We start from the raw sequence: 19,476 nt of genomic DNA, 5'->3' as shown, positions 1-19,476 counted from the left end.
AGTCAGTTGATTTTTGGCAGAGGTGGCAAGGTAATTCAATGGGGGAAATGTTAGTCTATTTAGCAAATGGTGCTTGAACTATTTATTTTTATGAAAAAAATGAGCTCTAACTCCTAACTTACATCATACACAAAAATTAATTTGACATATAAAAGCCACAACTGTAAAACTTCTGAACGGAAACATAGGAGAATATCTTTGTGATCTTAGGGCAGACAAAGATGATACAGGACCCAAAAAGCACTAATCATAAAAAGAAACTGAAAAATTGGTCTTTATCAAAATTAAAAACTGCTTTTCAAAAGGCAACATTAAGAAAATGAAAAGGCAAACCACCGGAGAAGATATTCACTACACAAACACACACACACACACACACACACACGTGCACACACAGTATGTCTGACAAAAGACTTTTTTTCCAGAGTGAATAAACTCCTACAATTCAATAAAGACAAATAGCTCAAGAAAAAAATGGGCAAAGGACTTGAATAGACGCTTCACAAAAGAAGATATATATGAATAGTCAATAAGCCTATGAAAAAATTATATCAATAATCAGAGAAATGCAATTAAAACTATAATGAGATACCAGTTCATATCCACTGGAGTGGCTACAATTAAAAAGATGGGTAATACTAAGTTGCCAGGATGTGAAACAACTTGAACTCATACATTGCTGGTTGGACCATAAAATGGTACAACTATTTTGGAAAACTTTTTGGCAATTTCTTCTGATGTTAAATATACACCTACCCTAAGACCCAACAAACTTACTTCTAGGCATTATCCAAGAGAAATGAAAACCTGTATCCTCAAAAATATTTATGCAAAAAAGTTTATGGCAGACTTATTCCTAATAGTAAAAAACTGGAAACAATACTAATACCCACCAGCAAATGAATGGATAAGCGCACTGTGGTGTGTTCATACAGTGGGATACCATTCAACAAGAACGACAAAATGGAACAAACCTTGGATGCATGCAATAACGTGAATGAGTCTCAAAAACTTTCTGTTGCACAAAAGAAGCCAGACACGCAAGCATCCATACTGTATGATTAAATTTATATAAAGTCCTAGGACAGGCAGAAGAAAGCTTTGGTGATAGAAATCAGATCATTTGTTGTCTGGGGTGGGGCTGAGGATTGACTGCAAAGGACCCTGAAGGACCTTCTGGGGTGATGGAAAAGTTCCGTATCTTGGTTATGGTGGTGGTTGTGCGGGTGTACATTTGTCGAAACCCTTATACTACACTGAACTATACACTTACTATCTGTGCTTTTTGTTGTATGCAAATTATACTTCAATAAAATTCATTTCTAAAAATAATCACCCCAATACTTTTGGTGATGAGTTAGTCAAAAGTGGTTGCCAATACCTTGAATGGCGAAAGATCCCTACCTCACTGCCATACATAGATTAATCATGCTCTCCTTGGGCTGGAGACAATTGTAACAGGTAATCCGGGTTCTCTCTTACTACAAGCACTTGTGCTGGAAAGAGGAATATGTTTTCTAGTCTTAAAAACCAACCAACAAAACAAAAGGTACACTCATAAAAACCTCCTTTAATAGCTTATTCAATGGCAATTCTCTCACCATGACAGAAAGTTCTGCTTCAGGTCTAACTTAAATCTTTCATGTTGTGTGGTGCTGATCTTTTCTTTGGTTCTTTGGTAAATTGGAGCTTTCCCAGGCCTGGACTTGAGTTCCTCTTCCAATAGTACGTAGTTATTTTTTGGGGCACTTTGGAATGATGCAGGTAGCCCCTGGCCTGGCTGCGCCCCAGTCCCCTCTGTGGCTCTGCCTGATGATATCGTTGAGATTCTTGGAAAATTTGCTGGCGTGGCCCAGGGGCCCGTGACCCTGTCATGCTCCCAGGTGCCTTCAATACACTGACCTTCCCTTTCCTTCCATCACAGGAAATGCTGAAGGACGAGGTGCGAACGCTCACGTACCGGAACTCCATGTACCACAACAAGCACGTGTTCAAGGACAAGGTGGTGTTGGACGTTGGGAGCGGCACTGGAATCCTTTCCATGTTTGCTGCCAAAGCAGGGGCCAAGAAGGTGTTCGGGGTGAGCATGTCACTCGCCCGCTCACGCTGGCTTCTGCAGAGCTGGCCCCTCGCCCTGTCTTGCTCAGCCCCTCATGGAAGTACAAACCCAGCCCATCCCTTTTGCCTGGGTCAGACCTTTTGAGGATGAGCAGAGTAAATCAAGAGTGTCTCTAAGGGGGCAGGGCAGGCTCCCTGTCACCTGGGCGTTGCTCCTGGATCCCTGCCTGGGCGACTGCTAACGTTTGCGGGGGATGTTTGGCTTTCCTGAGATCACTCCGATGACATCATTACCTTACGGTGCTTGGCCCCACTGTCAGCTCGAGAGGCAGTGCAGTGTGGTTGCACGTGGGAGCTCGTCCACTCACTAGAGTGTGACCTTGGGCAGTTCACTCCTCTGTACCTCAATTTCGCCATCTATAAAATGGGCATAATAACAGTACCTTGCCCACAGGGTGATTGAGAGGATTGGACAAGTTTAATACACAGGTAAAGTGCTTAAAACAGTGCCCAGCATATGGCAAATGCTCAGTGTCTATTATTGCAGTCGAGATGGGGCTACTAAGAGGTAACAGGAAAAATCCCCTTACCTTTTCTGCAACGGAAAAGTTGCTAGACTTACATTCTGCTGCTTTGACTGCGGCAGCCTCTCCAGGCTAGACGTGGAGGATGACCCTCTGGGAAGCCTCCCAACTGTCCCCGGGCTCTCACGGGCAGCTGTGTGCAGCCTGCTGACAGGGGGCCTGGGAGTGTCCGGAGCTGGAAAGAAACTGAAGAAAGAGCTCTGGGCTGCTGGCTGATGTTTGAAAAATGCGATGGGTCTGGGGCTGGAAAACGGGCATTAGTCTTGCTTGGTCCAGATCAAAGGCAAACTGCAGAGTCCCAGCGTGTACACGAGCCGGCCCGTTTGCAGAGGCCCCAGGGCAAGCTGGGCAGCGCTCAGAGGCCTTCGTTCTCTGGGCATTTGGCTGGGCCGTGCTGTAGCCTGCGCTGAGGAGCCCCAGGCTCCCGGTTGGCTGGAGCCCTCCAGATCCCTGTGGCCACCCCCTGCCTCCATAGGCTTGCCCCTAAGTCGCCCAAAAGGGACAGCATTCCTCCTCCACATCGGACTCGGGAAGCACTTGGCTGTGGCTGGCGAGGGTCTTCTGGATGCCTGGGCTGTCCTCCAGCTGCCTCAGGCACGGCCCTGCCTGGGAAGTCAGTCAAAAGTGTTTGCCAACACCTTGAATGGCAAAAGATCCCTACCTCACTGCCATACAGTCTCAGCTGAGGCACTATTGAGGGTAGGGGCCACTGGACGCCCAAGGGCAGGTGGCGTCATCATCACGGGTATGATCGCTGGGCCCCAGGGATGGAGGCCTTGGGCAAAGGACACACAGCGTTCTGTGAGGTCGCAGGGCAGCAGAGCTGGACTTGTGGCCATCCGGTGACCCGCGTGCTGTCTCTCCCAGTGCTGCGCACGGTGTCCCTGGGGCCCGAGTCATCCAGGGGCTTCAGCCAAGGAGCTGTCAGGAGCTCCCACGCGGCGCCTTCCAGCTGCAGGGACTTGGCGAGCCGGCCGCCTCCCGCCCGTTTCCCAGCAGCTCTTTTATACGCGGCTCCACCACATTTGGCCGGTGCCTTTCCGGATGGCACATTTCACAGGGCCGCTCCGCCCACTGCCGTCCTCCGGTGGGGACACGGGTGGCGGGCGGGAGGGAGCGAGAGCGGAAGACCATCACTGGAGACAGAACCTGGAGGTAGAAACAGAGAAAGAGGCAGAAAGACAGGCTCACAGAAAAGCTAGAGGAATGAGACAGGGACCCAGGAAAAAGAGTGAAGATAAAGTAGAAAGCACAAAAGCAAAGGAGGGGAAAATGGAGAGTGGAGAAGAAACGGAGAGGAGATGACGGGAGAGAGGAGGGTAGGGCATGGCGTAGCCTGCAGCCTGGGCGGTCAGTGCTCGGGGTGTCGGACACGCAGGGACCCCGTTCACCCAGCGCAGCCTCAGGGAGTGGGGACTACGGCTTCACTCGAGGGGCCCCTGAGCCACAGTGAGACAGGGCAGAGGCCAGATGGGAATCCAGGCTGCCCTGTGGCCTCTGCAGATGGGATGACAACGCAGCAAGCCGGGGAGAGGAGGAGACGCAGCCCCGCAGTCAGTGGGATCTGAAGACAAAGGACCCTGCAGCCCAGGAAAGGGTTGGTCCTCCTGGGACCTGCACCCTGGCCAGGGTCTGCCTCCTTAGGGACCCCGTCCGACCCTGTAGGAGCCCTCACCCTTCCTTAAGGCCTTGACAGAGGTCACCAGCAGCTCCCTCAGCCCCCCTACGTGACGACTTCTCAAGGGAATGCTCCTGCCCCCAGGTCCCAGGGGAGTCTGGGGGGCTCCCAAGCATGGAGGTGAGTGCAGCCTGGCGCCCTAGCATAGGCCAGTCTCTGTACGAGCGCCAGCTGAGGGGGCAAGGGCAGCTCCTGGGATCTGTCCCCCTCACTTCCAGCCTCCCTTGGACGACCACTGGCAGCACCCACTAGACCTCTGACCCCTGGGCTGGGGCTTGGGCTCCAACCATTCCCATGAGGACTTGCTCTTAGCAACGGCCAGCTGATCTCTGAAATACCTTGGCTCTTTGCTTAGGAGATTTTGGGAGCCTGGGAAGACTTCCAGATTAAAAGGAATAAGCTGGTTCAAAGGTGGGGCTCGTAGAAGCAGTGAGAGCCAACTTACGTATGGGGGTGGGGCAGGGGAGAGGATATTAAGACCAGCCCTGGGGGCCTGGCCTGGCATTTCCCAGATGTCCTCGTCCTGCAGTGTGCCCAGATTACCCTGGGAGGGCGGGGGAGGGGAGGACCATGTCGTGGGAGGCTCACGCCACTCTGGCGTGGCTCTGCCTTCCCACATCCTTCCCGGGAGGACAGTGGCTGTGCCACCTCTTACCCTCTGTCCTAGCCAGAGTTTGTAGCACAGAGATCGAGCCCATCATGGGGTGGCAGCTGAGGCTCCATCTCCTGGCAGGGGCAGCCCGACTTAGTGGGAGGCCACTGGCCTGGAGTCGGGAGGGCCCGGCTTTAGTTTTTCTGCCACAAATTCTTTGTGGGGCCACGGGCCAGTCACTGCACCTCTTTGGGCCTCTGTGTCTCCATCCCTTAAGTAGGCGTTGGACGTGCTGCGATTGTTTTTGATGCCTTGCTCCTTTGTTCTGTGCCCTTTCTAGATCGAATGCTCCAGTATTTCTGACTACTCAGAGAAGATCATTAAGGCCAACCACTTGGACAACAGTAAGACATACCTCTGAGTATTTTCCCATGGATGGAGGGGGTGAGGGGCTTGTGCTTTCTTGTTGGGGTGACATAGAGGGGAGAGTGCGGAGCACTCGGGCTTGGGGAGGTGGAGCACCCAGCTAAGGCTCCTGTTGGCGGGACGGTGGCCGTTGGTGCTGAGGTTCCCACCTCCAACATGCTGGCCAAGGGGTACATTTGTCCCCTCTCAGCTTTCAGCAAGCCCCGCCTGTGGCTGAATCCTTAGCTGCCATAGCCTCTGCTTGGCCCCAGCCTCAGGCAGCCTGTTGAGTCCTGCAAAATGGCCACGTTCCTCCCCTCCTCCTCTTCCTTCTCCACGAGCGATGGCCCTACCTGTCCCTGCCACGCAGTGGCATCCCGGCAGACCCCAGGATGTGGTCCTCCCCTGCCTACAAGCCACGTCACTGACGGGCTGTCCTGGCAATAAGGCTGCTCTTGGGAGTGGGGTCTTCCTCAGGCTGGAGTCTGATTACAGAGAGGTGTGTCCGTCCCCTCCTCCCCCCTCTCCCTCCCACAGAGGGTACGTTCCCCAGCCCCTCCTATCTGGAACCCGTCTTGAACACACCCAGACTGCAAGGCCCGGCCCAGGAGAGCTCCTTGTAGCTTGTGTCTGTCAGCAGGATTAGATGCAGCCCTGGTCCCTGTGCTCGGCGCTGGGGAGAACTTCACGGGGACGTTGTGTCCCACTGCGCTGGGGCTTCTGCAGTGAGGCCGGGAGAGGGACAAGTGGACAGAAGTTGCAGTGCGGGGAGTGAGTTGGAGCCCAGGCCGGGTGGCAGAGGCAGGGGACTGAAGCAGCCTAAAGCTGTGGTCCTGGGAAGCATTGGTTCTGGAAGACAGAGCTCACTGCAGAGTTCTGAACAGTGGCAAGGCAGGAGCAGGAGGGAAGTACATTACCTAGAGGGGTCTAGGGCAGGGGGAAAGAGACCACACTGGAACAAGAGACAGGGCGGGAAGGGATCTGTTTTGTGTCCCTCCTGTGGGAGCTGGGCACAGAGGTCTCGCATGCAGGCTCTGCCTGGTCCCCGGCGCCAAGGACTCCGCACAGCCTTCCCTCTCTGTGCTCTACGACCTTCGGCTCCACGAGTAAAGCCCTTGCCATGCTACCTGCTGGGCTTCCAGAACTCTCTTGGTCCCCTATAGGGTGCTTGCTGCTCCGATGCCCTTTGGGCCTGACCTAAGTAACCAGGTCCAGGTGGTGTTGCCCACTGCACTACTACACACCTATTCCACGCACTGCAGCCCCACACCTGTCCTGTGTGCTGCCTGGCACATTGCTGCAGACTCTTCGAAAGGGCAGGAGCATTACTCACTCAACAAACTTCTGTGCCTGGCACCATGAGCAAGGCTCTGGGGACAGAACAGGGAACAAGGCAGGTAAAGTCCCTGACCTCATGGAATCCACACTGTGACTGATGGGGGGTGGGGAGGGGGTGGTTACAGATAATAAAGAAGTAGAAGGTCAAAGAAAAATATCAGATGGTGGTAAGTGCTTTGCAGATCACAAAGGAGGCTGATAAGATAGAGGAGGACCAGGTGGCTACTGTCAGGTCAGTCTCTGAGCAGGTCACATTCAAGCTCGAAGTTGAATGACAGGAAGGAGACAGGCTGACAAAGTTCAGGGGGGAGAATCCCAGGCAGGAGTTAGAGTTACGGCCGGCCGGTGGCGAGGGCTGTGGGCAGGATGGAGCTCAGCGTTCCCCAGGGACAGCAGGAAGGCCTGTGGCCAGGGTGTTGGGGGCAAAGGGAGCAGAGGGGTACAGGGGCCAGGTCCTGCAAGACTTGGAAACCAGGAAAGCGAAGTTGGATTTCACTCTCCGGGTGCTGAAGTCTTCTGGGGGATTTTAAGCAAGAGAGGCGCCTTCTCTATGGAGAACAGGTGGGAACAGGTCATGGGCAGGAAGAGCAGAAGCAGACGCACTGAAGAAGCTGTCTCTGCGCTGCAGCCAGAGCTGCTGGGGCGGCGATCTGAGGTGGCAGGGGTGGAGGAGAGAGGTGGCTACTGTGGGAGATGCGTGGAAATGGCAGCGCAAGCACCTGCGGGGCAGCGGGTGAGAGAACGAGGAAAAGAGAGGGCAAGCTCTGACTCTTTTTGGCTTGAGCGACTGGGTGGCTGGGGACTGGGTGCAGGCAGGGCACTCAGCGGGTGGCGGGAACAAGAAAGAAGTCGAGAGCTCCCGGGTGCCGGGGGTCTGCGCTGCCCGTGGGCCATCCAGGCAGAACTGTGGAGCCAGACTGCGAGTCGAGAGTTTCAGGGAGACTCAGCAGGAGACCCTCACTCGGAAGTCACCAACATATAGGTGTCATTTAAAGCTGCGGGATGAGGTCACTCAGGGGTGGTGTGTAGCTAGAGGAACGAAATGGCACAAAGATAGGGCTCTTGGGCATTTCGACACTCAGAGGTCAAGCCCAGGTCAAGGGCCAGCGAGGGGGCTGAGCACACACAGTCAGCGAGGTTGGTGGCTGTTCAGAAGTGTGACTGCCATGAAGCCCGGGAAGGAGGGCGTGGCCAGCTGCAGGGAACGCCGTGAGCCCACGCAAGGTAAGAGCAGAGAAGTGGCCCTTCGGTGTTGCCACATGGAGGCTCCTGGCGCCCTAACGGAGCAGACTCAGTGTGGGGTGGGGACGGAAGTCCGGTGGGAGCAGGTTCAGGAGAGACTGAGGCCAGGACCATAAGTCTTCTCGCTGTGATGGGGGCCAGGGAGATGGAACGGTAGCTGTTGGGGATGTAGGATGAAGGGAGGGAGGGGTTTTTTTAAGGATAGGATAGGATATTAAAAGGCATGTATGATTCAATGGCACAGTAGAGAGAGAAAAATTGCAGAAAGATTAAATTCAGGAGCAAAGACCTTGAGAAGGTGGGGAGGTGGGCTCCAGAGCACAGGTGGGCGGGGGGCCTTTTCCTTGCATAGGTGGAGGGGGCGACCCTTGCCTCAAGTAGGGACAGTTCAACCCCAGTGTCAGAGGAGCAGGGGGAGTGTGGGTCCGGACAGCGGCGGCTGGTGGTGGGAAGCCCTGCTTTGCTGCTTCCGTGCTCCGTGAAGATGGGCGCTGGCTGGCCCAGCAGGGCGGGGGCGGTGGGAGAAGACAGGGCTGGCACAGAGCAGGGGAGCAGACCGCTGGGAGCACCCGGCGCCTGTAGAGGTCGCGGCACAGACACGCAGGGAGCCGGTCCTTACTGCTGTGTGATCTTTCCCTCACCACGCCCAGTGGCTGGGTGTTAGTGGAGGGGAAGGTTGCCTGGGTCAGGGCTTTGCTGGGAGGACATAGCAGAGGGAGGGGAGCCGGAAGTTGGTGACAGCGATGGACCAGGGAATCTAAGCTGGGCGGGGGAGGATGGAGGAACGGGCGGATGGTGGTGAAAGGCTGGGGCGAGGGGCAGGCAGCATCTGTAGTGGCTGTGGGCAGGGCACTCCCCCGGTCCGAGTGGGGAATGAGGCTCAGATTCCCCGACCTCTCGCTTGGTGCCCAGCCCCGCTTTGTTCACCCAGGGCAGCAAGGTCTCTCTTGTGCCCTCCTCCGACAGCGCTTGGCCTGGGCTTCCTGTCTGCATGCTAAAGATGGAAAAGCAAACCAGTCGATTCTTTCTGCACAAGACGGCACGGCCTGGCATCCACAGGTTTCACCTGGCCACCTCCCCAGTGTGGTGAAACAGGCCAAGTGGTTTCCCCCACTTAACAGACGTGGAAACCGAGGCTGGGGGAGGGAGTGACTGAGCTGAGCGGGAACTGTCAGTCTCGGCTCTGGTTCTTGCACGCTTTCCTCAGGTGTGGTCGTGTGGATGCGGAACCCCACCACCGCCTGCCGATCCAGAAAGTGAAACCTCGTAGGCGGGGAGGGGGGTCGGATGTCCTCAGGGATCCTGAGTCCCATCCCTGAATTCCAAGGGGCTTCCCAAGAACCCTTGCAAGACCTGTTCCCTGCCTCCGCACAGATGCCACCTGCACAGTAATTGCTGCCCTCTGAGGCCCTGTCTGGTCCCTGACTCCGCCTCTCCCTCTCGTTGCTGGCTCACCCCCAGCATGTGCTTGGGGCTCTCTCTCCGTCCTCCCCTGGCTGGCAGAGGCCATGGCCCTGCAGCCATTCACAACACAGTGTGGGCTGGGCGCAGAGGGGGAGGTGGCTAACACTTGCTGAGGAGTCCTAACCTTCAGACGTCATCAAATTTCCACCTATCTGCCCATCCACCTGTTCATTTATTCCTTCATTCATTTCACTGTGGATTCCTATTTTAACCTATTAAATTAATAGGTTATATCTGTTATTGCTGCTTACTTTGATACTCAGATCATGCCTGATTTGGTGGCTGGGAGCCCCTGGCTTCTGTGTCCCTTTGACATCCTCTTCCCTTTCTGCGAGCTTTCTGACTTTCTGGCATGAGACATTCCAGGCCCGTCTGGAGCTTTCCGTGCCTGTTCTGGAATCGACTGCTTCTCCTGATTCCGTTTAACGGGCAGAGGCATTTAGAAACTAAGATTGAGTCACATGTGCTCATTGATTTGAGGGTGTTGGTGCTCCCAGGCTGTTCTGTTGGAGAGAGCTGGGGAGTGTGTGCGTCTCTCTTTGTGAACACACTTACACAAGATTAATTCTGTATCTACATATTGTCAAGTAGGAGCTCACGTGGCACCTCCACTGCTAACCCATGCCACAGGCTTCTCTCTAGTTTTCTCCTTTCCCATGCTTGTGCCTCCTGTCTCTGACACTGGAAAACCAAGCCCCCACTCTGTAATATGTTTACCTACTATGCACTTGTATGCGTTTACATACCCCTGCATGAAATCAGTCTCCCATGGTCACCGCCTCCTGCCCCACACGGATGCCCTGTCAGCCCGTGCTGGGCAGCCTCCCATGGGGCTGCCTCTGTCGAGCCTGCTGCCCTCTGTTGTGGAGGCCCACCCCGCTCCCTTGATGCCACCGACCCGCACCGGGCTGCCCTTCCCACCCCCACCCCCCAGGCCCCACCGCCTGGACTCTGCCTGGCTGGGCCAGGCTGTCCCTGCTCAGGCTTCAACACTCCCTGCTGACATCCCGTGCTCCAGATTTTGATGGCTCAGGCTTGATTCTGTGCTACTGAGATACAGGCCCAGAAGGGCCAAACCATTGTCCCCCAGAGAATAGCCGCCCCGTGCCCCAAGCCTGTTCCTCCTCTCACACACACTGTCCCTGGCCGGGGCTCTGGGAAGCAAAGCTGTCTTTCTTTCTTCCTCCCGGGGGTCGAGGTAGGTGGGTGGAGCTGGTGAGGCTGGTGAGGCCACCCTAGGCCTTGACTGCTGCCCCAGTCCCCTCAGCCTTGGCACGTGTACTCGAGAGAGGACAGCTTGGCTACACAGATGCTTCCATGGAAATGCTTTTGAAATGCTGCAGCAGCCAATTGTGTGGGGCTTGGGAGTGTAGGTGTAGCGACACAAATAACAACACGGGCATCAAATACCTGCTTCCCAGAACCACTCAGTCTCTCTTCCTCTCCGCCTCCGTGCGGCTCTGGGCCGGAGTTATCCGCATGCAGACGCACACCCATGAGGCGCACCGGCAGCAGACGTGCGGCCTTCACGTGGCTCCATCCACGCGCGCGGCCCACGCGGCCCACACACATGCTTCAGTGACTCTTCTTTGACTTAAGCACTAACAGCTATTATTTCCTCTCCTGACGAGGAAACTGGTAGGCTGCTGAGATGCTGAGAGAGGTGGGTTCATTTGTTAAAGTTGACATAGGAGCTCAGAAATTGATAGAATTTTTGTATTTCTAGAAACAAAAAATTATAACCCATTTTCTTCTCGGAAAACTAAAGGAAAAAAGTATGCCCTTCCTTTCTCTTCTACTTGTGCATGACCTAAAGCATAAATATGATGGATGGAGGAGACCTTAGCATTGCACGACACAAGGCAGTGACAAGGGACGGGGCCTCCGTGACATAAGGGTGGGGAGGACTTTGTCAGATCACCTCACCTTTCTGAGCCGCTCTGTGCCCTCCTGGAGAGGAGATAAGCCGGGGAGCAGCTTGCAGGGTTGTTGGGGGATTAGAGAAATGTAGGTCAAGTGTCTAACACAGAGGCTCGCATGCAGTAGGTGCTCAACGAGTTAGCTGCAGGTCAGTTTCAGGTGTCATGGTCTATTCCTTGATGGTTCCTGGCCGTGTGCTGCTACAGCATTTCTCCATGCACTGCGGCCACCCGGTCCTGGCAAGCTGCTCCTGGGGGGGACCCCGGACAGCTGGGATTGTCAGAAGGCACTTCCTCCCACCGAGGTTGCCTTCCTGCAACCTCCCCAGTGTTCCTGCAGAGTGAGGAGCCTCCCCTTTCCCTCGTCTGGGGCTACACACCCCAGTTCCTTCCCCTTTGCTCGGGAGGGCTCTGGTTTGAGCCTTCTCTTCTGTTCGCATTTTAGCATCTGTCTCCCCGCCCCCGAAAGCCAGGCTAAGAAATAGACACAGCGCAGTCGACAGGAGGGGCCAGATGCTGCTCTTCTGACAGTGCAGCTCTGGTTTCCACGAGCAGTTGTGGAAAACACTGTGTCACAGTGATCCTAGCTGGAGATCAACCACAACCTGTCATCTAGCCCCATGTTGCTGCCAAGCTATACCTCCTAACCTCTGTCTGGCTGGTGGGTGTTTTGAATCCAAACTGAGCATCATATTTTCTGTTCGTATTCAGCATCGTGTTGTTAGATTTGGTCCTCCATTCATTCCTTGCTCATCGCTCTCCTGGGGCCATTGTTCCTGACTTCCTGTTATCTACACATCTGATGGGTGCCCTGTAGTGAGTGTGGAAGCTCCTGTCGGCTGGTCTACGTTCAGCTCTTAATCAGCTCCCTAGAATACAATCGTGCTGGTCGCGAATCCACACGACTTGTCATCTCTGTGAGGAGGCCATGGAGGTGGGGCCTTGTTGACGTCCCCACATGCTACATTGCAAGCACTAGCTCTGCAGCCACACATTCTTGTTCACACCCAGCTCTGCAAGATTCGGCTTGTGATCTTGGATAACTTACTTTATGTGCCTAAGTTTCCCCATCTGTGGAATGGAAACAATACTGGCTCATACTCAGAGGGCCATTGCGGGGATTACATAGCTACCAAATATGGAAGTGTGGTGTTCTGGCTCGGGCTCCTGCCAGGATCCTGAGAGCTGATCATGAAATTTTCAGTAAAGTTGTGGAATAGAAGCAGTCACTTTGGTGGCTTGAGATTGACCATGGTGGAAATCAGTAAATGCTACTGACCAGGGCATGTGTCCCCAGGAGAGCCTGTGGTTTAGTACCTACAGCACACCACCGTGTAAAACGCAACGGTATCCGGTGCACAGTAAGAAGCTGTTAAATGTTACCTATTGTTATTGTTATTATTTCATTTATTAACTTGACTAATGACCGTGTCGAAAGAAGAAATGAGACTAATCATATATAATTGTTTTTAATGAGCCTGTACTAGTGACTCCTGGCAATTGCCACTTCTTTTCCTAACTGCTCGTGAGACAACCCATTAATAATCTTTGAAGTGAGTTTCGTTTATTCCTTCCTTCCAGTATTATTGTGCCACACGCCAGGTGTGGGCCAGTCAGTGGTGTGGTTGGCGCAGACAGAATCTTTGCTCTCATGATGCTTACAGTCTCATGGGGAGACAGCCATGAAGGCAAGCGAGCTAAGAAAATCACAATTCCACCGTAAGTTGTGAAAGTGCTTAGACAGCGACACGCCGGAGAAGTTGCGAAAGCCTGGGGTCCACTTGCGACTGCGTGGTCGCAGTGGGGTGCTGAGCCGCTCTCACTGCTTCCCAAGGGCCCATTCTGCACACGTGTCTCTTCTTAACCCTGCCTTGAGTGACATCATGTGTGTCATTAGCTTGAAATCGGCCGAGGTGGGAGTATTTACGTTACAGACATCAGCAGATGCTGAGGTCAGAGCTTTTTCTTTCTGGAGCTGGTTGTTAAACATCTAACAGCATAGCATTGGTACCGTGAAGTGAGAGGACATTTTTCTGAGAAGAGGCATTGACGCCGAGACCGGAAAGACGAACAGGCAGGCCATGCTGAGAGGGGAGGAGTGTTTTACCCTCCTGTACAGATCCCTTGAGGTGGGAGACACTGTCCGTCTGTCCCACGTGAGCTGCTACAGGCAGTGAGTGAGCGAGAACCTGCAATGATCTGAGTTCCTGAGCCCAGGGGAAGCTTTGTCGCTTTTAACGTTTCCACGGATTTCGACCGCTCCACCGGGTACCTCTCCCTTCTTTGTAACCCCTGCCCGCCTTGGCCGAGCCTACGCAATCGTTTGCCTATGGCCACGGCATCGCGCATTTGCCAGGCTGGACCACGCACGGGGTTCTGCGTGGTAGGTGATGATTTGGGGTGGGGAGGAGTCCTGGTATGGCTCTGATCAGCCGAGCAGTATTCTAGCCAGTGCCCAGGGGAGGACAGAGGCCAGGGAAGGGCTCTGGCAAAGCTGACAGGGCTTTAGAGCCCGAGCCGAGCGGACTGGGACCTGAGCCATCAAGGGAGCCGGAGCAGGCTGGGGCATGAAGCCAGGCAGATGACGCGCTGGGGACAAGGCAGACCTTCAAGCACTCTGTTCTAGGGTGAATGGGGATTTGGGTAGAGAGAGGGGACAATACTGTGGAACCTTCTATATTGAGGCTCCATGGCACCCGGGGCTCCCCTATGCCACACCAGTAATGGGGTCCATTTGCTGTAGGACATATTCCCAGTCCCCTTGGATACTGAGGGGAGAGATATTGATGTTCTCTTTCTCCCATCACCGCTCGTCCCAGAATGGGCTGATTCTGACCTTGTGAGAGAGGTTTATTCACATATCTGAGCCTGGAAAAGACAAGAGCAGGGAGCAGAGGCAGGGGCTGACATCAGGGATGATTGACAGGTTCTGGTCCCACCCTGGCTGCTCTCGATGGTTCTGTCTCTCCTCAATCTGCCAACCAACCTGACCAGACTTCAGGAGAAGGATGGTTTTGTCTTTTGCCTTCTCTGATTTCTTTTCTCCCAACATCGAAGCAGTTGCCGATGTCCACACCAATCCCACGTGGTAGGAAGGTTGGGTGTTATGATATCTGTTGGCCAGGTGGAGGGAAGGAGCCTCAGGGAGGCTGAGTGATTTGCACAAGGTTACACGACAGACAGGCCTCGGTTTGGGCTCTGCAATTTGACTTCTCTAAACCGAGTTCTCTCCTTAGGCAAAATGAATAATAAGCCAACCACACCAGGCCCTAGAAGGATTATTGAGATAATATATGTAAAATCACTCTGCAAGCTCCTATTCAAATGCTAGTAATTTTTTACTACCATAATTAGGACTAGTTTGAAGATCTTTTGTCTCTTAACCTAACGCTTTTTCTTCAAAATTGCTTGTTCATCCGCCCATTCATTCGCTAATGATTTCTGAATGTTTGTGAGAAGCTGAGTGCTCCACTAGGTCCTAGAAACGGAAGCTAAAACAGACAACTAAGAGGCGGGGTTCATGGGCCGGAGGTGAATCGGGTCCTCAAGAGGTGTGTGGCAGCTGGTGTGGGTGTCACCAAAAGCCAGTGTGTGGGCGAAGTGTGGAGGGAGAGGAGGGAGGTGAGGGAGGGGCTTTGCTGTGCATGGGGGGGTGGCATTGGGGGCCTCGCTGGCTCAGCATGTTCTTCTGTCCCCATGCACGTTACCCTCCTGCCCACTCTTCTGTGGGACACGGTCTGCTCTCCGAACAGTGAGGACTCAAGTGGGGAAACCGCTAACTTCAGACCCCGTGGGGTCAGCTGACTGATGGATGAGCTGGAGGCTCAGACGAGGTCGAGCTGGCCTGATTTGTTAAAAATAAAAAAGCCAACCAAAGGGCCATTAATCATGTGACTATATTTCCGTAATATCCACTCAAATCTCAAACCAAAAAGAAAAAAAAATCACGCTAAAAACAATGAATAAAATCTGGATGTCTCATTTGCAAACTTGAAGCTACAGGGGAAATTTTCCCGATTTAGAGTTTATTGCTCCCTGTGGTGCATTTAGTTATGATTAATAATTCTAAAATGTACGAGCCAGGGTCCTGTCATAGTTAGTTGAACAAACTTTCCACTCTCCTTGTGGAATAAAAACACTGCTCCAGACAGTGACCTCAGTGCACCCTTAGTGATGTAGGGTCCAGACTGGGCATGGAGTTCTGCAGCCTGTAGCTTCAGAACCTAACGTCAGTGGCTCAGACCCCTTTGCAAACCTCGATGTGCATGAGAGGGGAGGACCGCAGCTGTGCATGCCCACACAGTTCCTCGAGCCAGCCTAATACCACATGTTGGCCGGTAGCCCCTAATGAATTGGCAGAAACCCCACCATGAGAGGTAGCATTCTGCAGGTTGGGATATTGAACCTGGGAGTTTAAGTGGTTGCTGGTGGTGACTACAGACCACAAGAAGCCTAACCCTGGTGACTCAGCTGAACAGTTTTATTTGGGTCCACTGAAAAAAATGTGGCCTCTTAAAAAAAAAAAAATCAAACAGGATCCAGGAATTGTTACGAATTAGGGTCAAAGTGGACATCGCAGGCACCACTTCTTTATTGGTGTCAGCTGTCCCTACCAGTAAACCTCGCAGAATGCCTTACACACAGCAAGTGCTCAGTACATGTTTGAAGAATCACAGCATTCCAGTGTGCAAAGGATTTCAGATTCAACCTCCTCCACCCCTTTTTTTAAATAAGGAAACTGAGGTCCCAATGCAGAGGAGCTATTTGATCAAGGTGAGTTGTAAGCTGGAACAAGAGCATAAGTTGCTTGAGGACCCCAGCGTAAAGTTGTGCAGGTTGGGCACTGCGCAAAAGCACCTGGGCAAGAGGATGACTGGGTCTCAAATCCAGTCCATCCCTGGACTGAAGGGAGGTGTGTCTTTTTTCTTTCACAAAGGGACTGTCTACTCACCAAGCCAAATGTGGGGCCACATCTGCTCTGTGCTATGTTTTCACGTGAATAGATATAGAAGGGTGTTGTTAAGTGAACAGAAGTCCAGACCGTTAAGTATTTTATAGGAATAACTGATTCCTTCTGCCTTTTTGCAGGCAGAAACGGTGTGATATTTGCTGTTCTGTGATCCTCTGTATATATGTATGTATCATCTGTCATAACTCATATTGATCAGGATGTAGCAGCTCATGGATGAGACAGCTGGCGCAGAGAACAGGGGCAGCAGTCACTCCCTCTGCGGGGCACCTGAGGAACATCCCATATGTAACAAGAGCAGGAAAACACATCAAGTCTGTTCGTCAGTCTTGATAAAATCTGTTTCCTGCGGCTCCTAATGGAGTCCTGTCCACGAAATCGTCATGGGTGGAGACTTGTACTAAACACCCAGGGTGGAGTCGTGGGGCCCAGAGGCAGAAGAGGGCCGCAGGGAGGTCATGACATAATGCAGGAAGAGGAACTGACCCACAGCTGCAGGGACACACGCGGACATCAGGGGAGAGCCTTCAAGTAATGTGCAAAGAAAAAAGAAAGTGAGGCCATTGGAAACACTTTTCAAAAGTTTACAGAAGAAAGACAAGCCAGGCTTTGTCTGCAAATGATTAGGCAGGTGCGTCAGGAATATATTTGTCAGTTCTTTTTCAGAATAAGAAATAAATTAGGCGCTATATTTGCATTTTTAAAAATCCTTTGCTTTGTCCCCTTATGAATTCTCTTGGTGTACCCTGGGCTCTGCTCTTGGTTGAGTTCCTGCTCTGGGGTCTCTGAGTCCCAGAGACGTAGAGCTTTAGCACCCACCACTCCACCCCACCAAATCTTTGGAGAAGGTCAGCCCTTCCTGCTTTTACTTTCTAGAGGCAGGGGCTCATGAACAGCAGCCAGGAGGGCCACACAAGCCTGAGGCTGGCCCCAGAGTGGAGGGGCTCAGTGCCTGTGTACAAGTGTCTGACTCCCTGTAGAGGAGGCTCTGTCTGATTAAACCTGGATTAAATACCAGACGGTGGAGACTCAGCCATCATCAGAGCTGCTAACGGGCATCTGTCACCCGCATTATCCAGTGCGCAGGCACCAAATAAAGCCGGCGAACAGCGCGCCCTTTGCCGTCCAGGAGCCTCTAGTCCAAATTAATTTTCATGAAACTCAGATTCAAGACAGATGTGGAGTTTTTTTGGTTTTTTTCCTCCTAAGTATAGGCCATTGTTCAATTTTCCCAGCAAAGCTCAGGCATTGTGTGAATTTTCAGAGGATGTCACAGAATGAGAGTTTCAGAGCATGAATATATGGAACGTTTCGGGAGAAATGTTCAGAAGGAACCAGCCAACCGATACATCACCCTGTCAGTTTAACGGCGGTAGCTCAGATAGCTTTTGTTCTGATCTTTACAGCAACGAATGCAGAAAGAGACTTCAAAATTATGTGCACATCTATATTAATTGATCAAAAACTCAACTAAGAAGTTTCTCCTCCCCCGAGGGACCTGAAGGTCTTGGGAATGACTCGTGAGCAGGGTCACCTGGCTCAGGGCTTTGTCCCGACCCTATCTCCTTCCCCTCCATCTGTCGAGGAGGAGTATGTCAGATGATGTCTACCTTCTGCTGGGCCTCAGCTGTGGGCCTGGCACTTCACGTGTGTTGTTTCGTTTTATCCATACGACCATCCTCTAAGTAGATATTGCTTTCCATGTTTGTTCTCTGGAGAATTAAAGTTTAGTTAGGTCAAACAACTTGTGTGAAGTCATATAGAAGTCATCATTAGAAGACTCAGAACCTAAACCCAGGTTTCTCTGACTGCAGAACCCATGCTCTTGTCAAAACACCAATTTGCCTCCTTCACAAACGCTAGAGGGGCACCCACTGGGTGCTGAGCCCTGGCTGTGTACAGATGCAAGAGCAGCAGAGGAGGCATCTCTGCTTTCTTTGGTTTGGAATCACCATGGTAACCTAACATAGGGTGGGAAACCATGATAGGTGTGTTAGAGTCACATCATACCAGTTCTGGGCTCTGTCCTATGGCCACTATTTAACCTCTTTAAATCTCAGTTTCCCTAGTTATAAATGAAAATAATAATACAGTTGACCTTTGAACAGTGTGGAGGTTATAGGCGCTGAGCCCGTACACAATCAAAAATCCACGTAGAACTTTTGACTCCTCAAAAACTTAGCTATGAATAGCCTACTGTTGACCAGAAGCCTTACCAATAACATAAACAGGCAATTAACACATATTTTGTGTGTTGTATGCATTATATACTATACTCTTACACTGAAGGAGCAAAAATGTTATTAAGAAAATCATAAGGAAGAGAAAATGTATTTACTGTTCATCAAATGGAAGTGGGTCATTGTGAAAGTCTTTGTCCTCATTGTCTTCAAGTTGAGTAGGCTGAGGAGGAGGAGGAAGAAGAAGGGGAGGAGCTCGGCTTGCTGTCTCATAGGTGGCAGAGGCAGAGGAGGTGGAGGAGGTGGGAGGAGGGGCAGGAGAGGCAGGCACACTAGGTGGGACTTTTATTGAAAAAATCTGCATGTAAGTGGACCCGTGCAATTCAAGCTCACGTTGTTCAAGGGTTAACTGCCATGTGCTTACTTCATAGGGTTGTTGGAAGGATTGCATGATACACTGTGTGTGATGGGCTCAGCGTAGTGCCAGGCACGTAGGAATGGCTGAATACATTTTAGGGGGAAAAATGCAAGTAGTTTTCAGTTATCTTAGTGTAAACTAGCTTGGTGAAGGGTAAGCTATGTCATATCCTGAAAGTAGAATCAGAATAGAGCTAAAAGCTGGAGATCCGGCCCAGATATGGGGTGCTCATGGTTCCTGGGCGGGGTCCCTGCAAAGTATGGCCTTGGGGTTCTTATTTTCCAGTCATCACCATATTTAAGGGTAAAGTGGAGGAGGTGGAGCTGCCTGTGGAGAAGGTAGACATCATCATCAGCGAGTGGATGGGCTACTGTCTGTTCTATGAGTCAATGCTCAACACGGTGATCTTTGCCAGGGACAAGTGGCTGGTAAGTGTCCTGCATGCTGTCCTTGCGTTGGTCTGCTGGCTGTCTTGCTGCTCCACCCATGACCTACAGCCTAGAAAGAATATGAGGACTTCCGAGAGGACTTGGGCTAGGAGGTCACCTCTCCCAGGCCCCTGTCTTTAAAGCAGATCTGCTCCAGGGGACAGAAAGATCATCCATGGGGCCAACATGTCTAACTGTCAG

The 19,476-nt window shown here is 52.3% G+C and overlaps 1 protein-coding gene across 1 annotated transcript in view; it reads left to right on the top strand.

The window, feature by feature from the left end:
* PRMT8 (protein arginine methyltransferase 8) overlaps nt 1-19,476 on the top strand; it is an 85,095-nt gene that overhangs the window by 43,337 nt on the left and 22,282 nt on the right. The window contains exons 3-5 of the mRNA XM_012651035.1: nt 1,925-2,080; nt 5,253-5,316; nt 19,133-19,275. Of these exons, the coding sequence (XP_012506489.1) occupies nt 1,925-2,080; nt 5,253-5,316; nt 19,133-19,275 (363 nt within the window). The remainder of the gene's footprint in view (nt 1-1,924; nt 2,081-5,252; nt 5,317-19,132; nt 19,276-19,476) is intronic.

The sequence above is a fragment of the Propithecus coquereli genome, unplaced genomic scaffold, assembly GCF_000956105.1.
Source record: "Propithecus coquereli isolate 6110/MARCELLA unplaced genomic scaffold, Pcoq_1.0 Scaffold346, whole genome shotgun sequence".
In the NCBI taxonomy this organism is placed as follows: Eukaryota; Metazoa; Chordata; class Mammalia; order Primates; family Indriidae; genus Propithecus; species Propithecus coquereli.
Note: the sequence above shows the minus strand (reverse complement) of the source record. Positions and strands in the feature narration are given on the sequence as shown.